This window comes from Rana temporaria, chromosome 13 (assembly GCF_905171775.1).
Source record: "Rana temporaria chromosome 13, aRanTem1.1, whole genome shotgun sequence".
Classification (NCBI taxonomy): domain Eukaryota; kingdom Metazoa; phylum Chordata; class Amphibia; order Anura; family Ranidae; genus Rana; species Rana temporaria.
Window position 1 is genome coordinate 91302850 of NC_053501.1, and position 8342 is coordinate 91311191.

The window sequence follows — 8342 nt, forward strand, 5'->3', positions numbered from 1 at the left end:
TACATGGGCATGATGACTGGGTGCACATATCAGGTATTGGTAAGACAATTGGGTGTGCACTCTACAGAAGAGGGGGTCACATTTTGGCATCTTCTTACTGGGCACTGGATGATCTTGTCCTGGCATTGCGTATAAATAAATAAGGGGCTTATTCAGCTTTTCGCGCTCCACTTAAATTTACACTTCTACTTGGGCAAGGTGACCATTTATTTGTCAAGTGTACATTCAGCGGCTGGTCAGTGGTAAAGATAGTGGTGTATTACCTCACTACTGATCCTCATAGTTAAAGGGGTTGTAAAGGAAAAAAAATGTTTCATAATAAGCATCCTTTACATGCAGACATTCCTCTTTTCACTTCCTCATTGTTCGTTTTTGCTCAGCAGTTGCTCTATTTCTTCTCTGTTCTGTTCACTTCCTGCTTGTCTGATTGTTACTCACCACCGTGATGGGAGGCTTTACTGCGGTGGTCAGTAACGTGCTCGCCCCCTCCTGGGAACTACATTTGTGCGGCAGGACGCTCTCTACGTGTTAGGGCTCTTTCACACGTCCGTTCCGTTCGTCCGTTTTTTGGACGTCCGTTAACGGACCTCAATGCTTCCCTATGGGCTAGCGTCCGTTAGCGGATGAGCATCCGCTAACGTCCGTTAGCATCCGTCTGCGTTAAGGTCCGTTTTTTTGGACGGAAGAAAACCCTATTTTTCTTCCGTCCAAAAAACTGACCGGACGAAAAACGGACGTTAACGGATGATCCGTTTATCATCCGTTCCGCTAACGTCCGTTTTTCACCAAAATATGTAAAAAATACAAATTCACCAAACTTTAATATGTATGCAATATGCATACATAACAATAACCTTTCACCCAGGTAGTGTTTTTATTCCCAAGTCACATGTTCCCAGCACATGCTGCCCAGTTCCTGGACATTAGAGCAATTCCCTGTGTGTGATTGTCCTCCTTAATTAATAAAATGGCAAAGGATGTTAGCCAAGAAGAGCTAATACACCTGGTACATGATCGCCCTGCAATATGGGATAAGAGATGTGGAGACTATAGCAACCGATATGTCTCTAACAACAAATGGGAGGAAGTCTTTCAGGCGGTGACACCTAACTGGCAAACACTAAAACAAAATGAAAAATTAGAACGTGGTAAGTAGTTTGTGGGTTATGGGGGGGTGGGTTGTTATCTTGTAGTCCATCCATATGTCAACATCCATATCCACCGGCCACGTCACCTGCCACAAGTTGTGAATTGGCCACTGGCCACGCCACCTGCCACGTCACCTGCCACGCCACCTGCCACAAGTTGTGAATTGGCCACTGGCCACGCCACCTGCCACGTCACCTGCCACGCCACCTGCCACAAGTTGAGAATTGGCCACTGGCCAACTACCACGCCACCTGCCACGTCACCTGCCACAAGTTGTGAATTGGCCACTGGCCACGCCACCTGCCACAAGTTGAGAATTGGCCACTGGCTACGCCACCTGCCACGTCACCTGCCACAAATTGAGAATTGGCCACTGGCCAACTGCCACGTCACCTGCCACGCCACCTGCCACAAGTTGAGAATTGGCCACTGGCCACGTCACCTGCCACGTCACCTGCCACGCCACCTGCCACAAGTTGAGAATTGGCCACTGGCCAACTGCCACGCCACCTGCCACGTCACCTGCCACAAGTTGTGAATTGGCCACTGGCCACAAGTTGTGAATTGGCCACCTGCCACGCCACCTATGGGTGTATTTTATTTTCTGTTTCTTCATAGGAGAGAGTATCGTCACCCGCTGGCGCTCATTGAGAGACCGTTATAGGAGAGATTTGAAGGAGGAGACAATGTCCCGCAGTGGAGCTGGAGCCTCCAAGTACAAAAAGGGTGCATTTTTTGAAATGCTGGATTTCCTGCGTAACGTGATGAGCCTAAGAAGGTACCTAGCCACTTTATAACATTATTTGACCAAGTAAACTACAAATAATAAAGTTGATCCACACATATAAATATCTGAATTAAGAGAAATGCATAATGACCTAGTATGCATATCATAGTAGCTCATTATAAATGAATTGATTCCCTGAGATGAAAGTCCCTGTATAGGTCTTCTTTCCCCTCTTACTTTGCTGCCATCACTCCTTGAGTGTCTGGTAGGTATTGGGGGTCATTTACTAATGGCAAATTAACTTTGCACTGCAAGAGCACTTGTAAGTACCGTCACTGTAGATCTGAGGGGTAGATCTGAAATGAGGGGAAGCACTGTTGATTTTATCATCCAATCACGTGGACGTTAAAATACTCTTTTTTACTTTCCTTGCATGTCCCTCTCAGATCTACAGCGACTGGACTTCCAAATGCTCTGATAGTGCACTGGTAGTGCAAAGTGGATTTCCCTTTAGTAAATAACCCCGACTGTGTTTCAGGGGGTGTTGATAGGTAACAGTCAGACAACTTTGTCTATTTTTTATATGCAAATATGTTCAAACTAAGTATTCCAAAAGTGGTATGTAGGGTTGACCACAGCAGTATACACACACATGGATCTATGTATTGTTGAAACAAGTCTGAATTGACCTTTAACCCATCTACCAACCAATATTTTACAGTACAGCCACTAACATCAGTGAAACGGAGGAGGAAACAGATACTGAATTTTCGCAGCCAGATCCCATGGGAGAAACAGGAGTCACAGAAAGTGAGGCAGCTGAAGATGCCACTAGAGCTGCAAGACCGATTCCACCAACCACAAGTGTGCCTGTAAGTATCAAACATAAAATGCCTACTTTTTTAAATATTGTCAAAAGATAATGTGCTAATAGATATGTGTTCCACCCCTCAGATTCGTTCAGTTGGTTCAACTGTGAGAAAGCGTCCACAAAAAAACAAATTAGATAGCGCCATGCTGAGCTTCATGGAGGAGATGAAAGCAAGAAGACCTGACTCCAACGATCCTTTTTTGGACCCTAACAACGAAGACGCTTTATTCCTAAGAAGCCAGTACCACCTGCTACAAAAAATGAATCCGGATCGAAAACTTGATATGCGCCTGGCAATTGGCCAGTATATCGGTACTTGTCTGAAGGCTTCTATGTCAGGAGACCCTGTGCCCCAAGTTATCTCCCCTTCCCAACGCCAATTCTACCCCGATCACCCACCACCAGCTCCCTACACTCACCGATTCCAACCCAGCCCTATACCCCATCATTACCGTGCCCCTGCCTCCACTGCCCAAAATTTTCCAGTCCCACCCCAGGCACCCAACTATGATCCCTCTCCTTCCCAGGGGACTTCACGATCTGATTCCTCCCTTTTCCCCACCCCTTATTATCAAGATCTATAATTTTATTTTTTTTGGAAATTTTTGATACGATACTTTAATAAATTGATTTGTGCCCCTTTTTGTGATGTGTATTTCATTTTTTTTTTATCTTTTACTATAAGTTACAATCTACATGTTGCGTTCATAAAGTTCAAAGAAAAATAGTAGACTGCATGAAAATGATTTTTTTTGGTATTTTATGTGAAAAGAAACAAACTGATATATCATAGGGACATAATGACAATTGAAGCATGAAAGCATACACTTGTAGAAATCTTAAATGTAGAAATTAACTGGCGTTTTCACTATGACAAGTAAGACCATGCAAATTAAAGGGGCGAAACATGTTACTATAAAGGTGCAAATGATAAATTTCCTCGTGACTGTTTTTACACATATTGATACTGCCACGGAACCTCTCCTTCTGGGGACATAAAAAAATTAGTAAAATTGTCACGCATGGTAATAGCTGAATTGTTGGGTCGCAGTCCGGTAAAGCGCACAGATGGTAGGTCTACCTCGTCCTCTTCCTCAACAGAAATCCCTTCCTTCTCGCGGATGACATTGTGGAGGACACAGCAGGCTTGGATTGCCAGTTGGGCATTCTCCACGCTAAGTTGTATAGCGCTATGAAATATGCGCCATTTGCCGCTCAAAATGCCAAAGGTGCATTCAATAAGGCGCCTTGCACGACTCAAGCGGTAGTTGAAAATTTTCTTTGGGGTCGTTAAATTCTGCCTGGCATAAGGCCTTAAAACATGATGAGAAAGTCCAAATGCCTCATCAGCAACTAGAACATGTGGCAAATCTGGTCCTACAGTTGATGGTAGTGGTTGATCTGCTGGGAAATTAAAGTGTCCCTCCAGTATTCTTCTCCCCATTACTGATGATGAAAATATTCTTGCGTCGGCATTCGATCCATAGGCTCCTATATCAACGGCAATAAATTTGTAGTTACTGTCGCAAATTGCCATTAGCACTAGTGAAAAATATTTTTTATAATTGAAAAATTGCGAGCCAGATCCTGGTGGCATCTGGATTCTGACATGTTTCCCATCCAGAGCTCCAACACAATTGGGGAATTGAGTTTTTTTCCAAAAGCCTGTCGCAATTTCCTGCCACATGGTAGCATCAGGAACCGGCATTGCAGAAGAACGAAGCTCCTCCCATATTGCTTCGCAGGTCTCATGCACTATCACTGATATGGTCGATATTCCCAATAAAAAAAAATGGCTTAGTGACGTATAAGACACTCCAGATGCAAGAAACCTAGGAAGAGTAGAAGAGTAGAAGAAATTACGAAAGGAATCCAACATTACACTGGACATAATCAAGCTAAATGGCTGGCTGGCTGGCTTACCTGAGGGTAATGAGAAGTCGCTCCTCTGGAGGCACAGCAAGTCGCATGTCTGTGTTTGTACGGTATAGTCTGGGATGTAATTTTTCAAGTAAATAATCAAACGTTGTGATCGTCATTCTAGTGAAATTAAAAAATTTAGGAGGGTAACGTCGCAAATCTGCATATTGCAGCGCAAAGAAACCCTCACTTGGCCTTTTGAGGAGCATGGGATGTGCCCAGTACCTGCGTCCCCTAGCAGACATCTTCCTGGTCAAGCTTTTTTTTCTCCACACATAGTACATCATGACAAATGATGTCACATTCTGATCATAATTCCCCAAATCCATCGTAATCAGCAAGTACAGTGAAATACAGCAATGGATCAGGAACAAAACAGCCGGCTGTTAACATACAGGAAGAGGAAATCACACTGGGGGAAACAAAGAATCATGGGAAAATTCTTGAAAAGATGATTAATAAAGTTCTAAAACCAAAAAAATAAAAAAAACGGATCAAAAAACGGATCGAAAAAACGGATGAAAAACGGACCAAAAACGGACGTCAACGGACGGAAAACGGAACGGAAACGGATGTAAACGGATGGAAAACGGACGAAAAACTGATGAAAAAACGGATCAACTGAAGGGAAAAAAAATAATGTAAAAACTGAACGGACGTGTGAAAGAGCCCTTAGAGACTTCAAGGAGGTGTGAATTACTGGGCATGCCGCAATTCATACTAGGAAATGTAGTTCTTACATGAACGAGCGCCGCAAAGCAGGAAGTAAATGAGAGAACAGAAACTAGAACGCCAGAGGTGAAATAGATGAAGGAATTTAATAGGTATTTACTCGTTTTTTAACAGAATCATTACACTATTCTGTTTGCCTACCTTGCAGACATTAATTTTAGGCAAAAAATTTGTTTCCTTTACAACTCCTTTAAGTTTTTCTCTATAGTCTCTCCATCCAAATGTGCCACATGATCATGTAAACTCAACAAAGAACATGCAATTTCTTGTGATATTCATTAACTCGTTACTTTTTATTTTTTTGACTGGAAGGTTCCTCTATCAGCAGCACAAATAAGTACGGCCTCAGAAATATTGATATAACAGAAAAAAACAACTGGATGTTTCCAGATTACTAATGGGTATCCATCAGCATGTTGGGGAGCTGAAGTCACATGGTCAAACAATATATAGGTACGTAGTGAGCAGGGCTGTCTTTAATGTTGATTGGACCCTGGGTAAAACATTTCTTGGGGCCCCCCATGCAATTTTGCTCTCCACCTGCTCTGAGACATACTGGAGCATATTCTTATAGATCTGAGGCGGCGGAACGTATGTCCTTTACGTTACGCCACCGCAAGTTTAAGTGGCAAGTGCCTGATTCCCAAACCACTTACCTGTAAACTTGCGGCGGCGTCGCGTAAAGTTCACCCGCGTAAGCCCTCCTAATTTAAATGATCCTGGTAGGGGGCGTGGATCATTTAAATTAGGCACGCTCCCGCGCCGATCGTAATGCGCATGCTCCGTCGGGTAAATTACCCGACGTGCATTGCGCTAAATGACGTCTCACGAACGTCATTTGTTTTGACTGTAACGTAAATGGCGTCCAGTGCCATTCACGGACGACTTACGCAAACGACGTTAAATTTTCAAATTTCGACGCGCGATCGACGGCCATACTTAACATTGAGTACGCCACCTAGGGGGCATCTTTATCTTTACGCCGCGTATCGCTTACGGAAACGACGTTAAAACACTACGGCGGGCAAGCGTACATTAGAGAATTGGCGTGACTAGTCATTTGCATATTCTACGCTGACCGCCACCTAGCGGTCAGCTTAAATATTGCAGCCTAAGATACAACGGCGCAGGCCGTCGTATCTTAGACCCCATTCACATCTAGGCGTTTTTACGCCTGTAGCGCTACGCCGCTGCCGCCAGAGGGCTGGAAATACATGTCCCTCTATGGAGATGGTTCACATCTCCACGCCGAACGCCGGACGCCTGTCGCCTGCGGCGTGAAAAAAGGTCCCGGACCTTTTTTTCAGGCGTCTTTGAGCGTTCGGCTAGGAGATGGCAATCATCTCCATAGAGGGGGTCATCTTGGGGCACATCTAGGCGGACAATACCAGCGTTTTGTCGCCGCAAATCGCGGTACAAAACGCCGCTATTTTTACCGCGATTTGCGGCGACAAAACGCCGCGATTTCGTCCGTCTAGATGTGAATGCAGCCTTAGGCATGTTTAAGTGTATCTCAGTTTGAGAATACACTTAAACATAGGATCGGACTTACGTCGGCGTATCTGCTGATACGCCTGCGTAAATTATTTGAGAATATGGCCCACTATAAATATCAGCTAGACTTAAAATCAGTTAACTGTATCAGATCAGGCAGTGATTGTGATTGGTTGCTAGAAGCTACAGCACACATTGTGGCTCACTGATTAGTTGCTAGAGGTTACAGCACATCATCTCTTCACTCCAGAGGTGCATGATCTACATATGAATGTTGCCGCTATTTACATATGAATGATCCCGTTATTTACATATCAATGATGGTTATTCATATGTAAACACAGGGTCTGCGGTTGAGTCATCTGTACATAACAATAGGGCAGCATTAGTAGCAGCACTTCACACTGAGATATCAGGACACAGCAAAGGACTAAAACTTCAAGGGACAAGGGAATTTAAACTGGGATAGTTGGCAAGTATGAGGCAGCTGCTTTGGGCCCCACAACCATGAGAGGGCCCAGGGCAGTTGACCCTTTTGCCCTGCCTTAAGGGCGGCCCTGGTAGTGAGTCCATGAGGATAGTTTGGGTAAATAGTGAACAACCTCATTGTGCTCCGAGATGCAACTTTAATATATACATAAATCTAATCACTGAAATCTCACATAAGCTTTATCAAGCTAATGTAATAATAATAATAAAAAAAAAATTTCAATATGTTGTCAGGATCAGAGAAGTAAACAGGCTTTTGGCAGACAGTTCAGTAAACTTAAAATCGCTTTATTTTTCAGCAAACAGAAAAAAAGACAGGCTTTGTCTTCAGATGCAGCTCAGGCAAGACTTCCCATCAGTACAATATATAGGCCCATATGTACAAAATGTTCTCAGTTAAGGCACATACAGTATTTCAAAGTCTCCTTAACCGCTTCTGGACCTCCCCACATACATTTACTGGGGCACGGCGGCCCAGGTGCGCAAGATCACGTACCTGTATGTGATTTCGTGCACGCGGTTTAGGGGGCTTGCTGCTCCTGCTTCAGCGGGTCCCAGCAGCCGAGATGGCCGCCGATAGTTCAGATGAGAGACGGATCAGTGGTGTGCCGTTGTAAACAAAGCACACCGCTGATCTGTCAGGGAGGAAAAGTTAGAGATCGTGATTCAGCTAAGCTGAATCTCGATCTCTCTTTTCTTCCAGTGAATCTACTCCCCCCACAGTTAGAAACAACTCCCAGGGAACACATTTAACCCCTTGATCGCCCCCAGTGTTAACCCCTTTGTTTATCACTAATCACTGTACTGGTGTCACTAGTCCCCAAAAAGTGTAACTTGGTGTCAAATTTGTCTGCTGCAGTGTCACTACAAAAACGCAGATCGCTGCCATTACCAGTAAAAATAAATAAATAAGTCTCTTACTCTATCCCGAAGTTTGTAGACGCTACAATTTTTGCGCAA

At 44.1% G+C, this 8342-nt stretch overlaps 2 protein-coding genes across 2 annotated transcripts; one reads left to right on the top strand and one right to left on the bottom strand.

Moving 5' to 3' along the window:
* The first annotated feature begins 1701 nt into the window (after positions 1-1701).
* Positions 1702-3391, top strand: LOC120920379. The gene is made up of 3 exons (XM_040332420.1): positions 1702-1927; positions 2598-2748; positions 2831-3391. Exons 1-3 carry the CDS (start codon positions 1836-1838, stop codon positions 3329-3331), a joined length of 744 nt encoding a protein of 247 aa, XP_040188354.1. The 5' UTR covers positions 1702-1835; the 3' UTR covers positions 3332-3391.
* A 99-nt stretch (positions 3392-3490) lies between these two features.
* Positions 3491-5199, bottom strand: LOC120920378 (putative nuclease HARBI1). The gene is made up of 2 exons (XM_040332419.1): positions 4671-5199; positions 3491-4579 (listed from the first exon to the last, which is right to left on the bottom strand). Exons 1-2 carry the CDS (start codon positions 4994-4996, stop codon positions 3700-3702), a joined length of 1206 nt encoding a protein of 401 aa, XP_040188353.1. The 5' UTR covers positions 4997-5199; the 3' UTR covers positions 3491-3699.
* Between the last annotated feature and the right edge of the window lie 3143 nt (positions 5200-8342).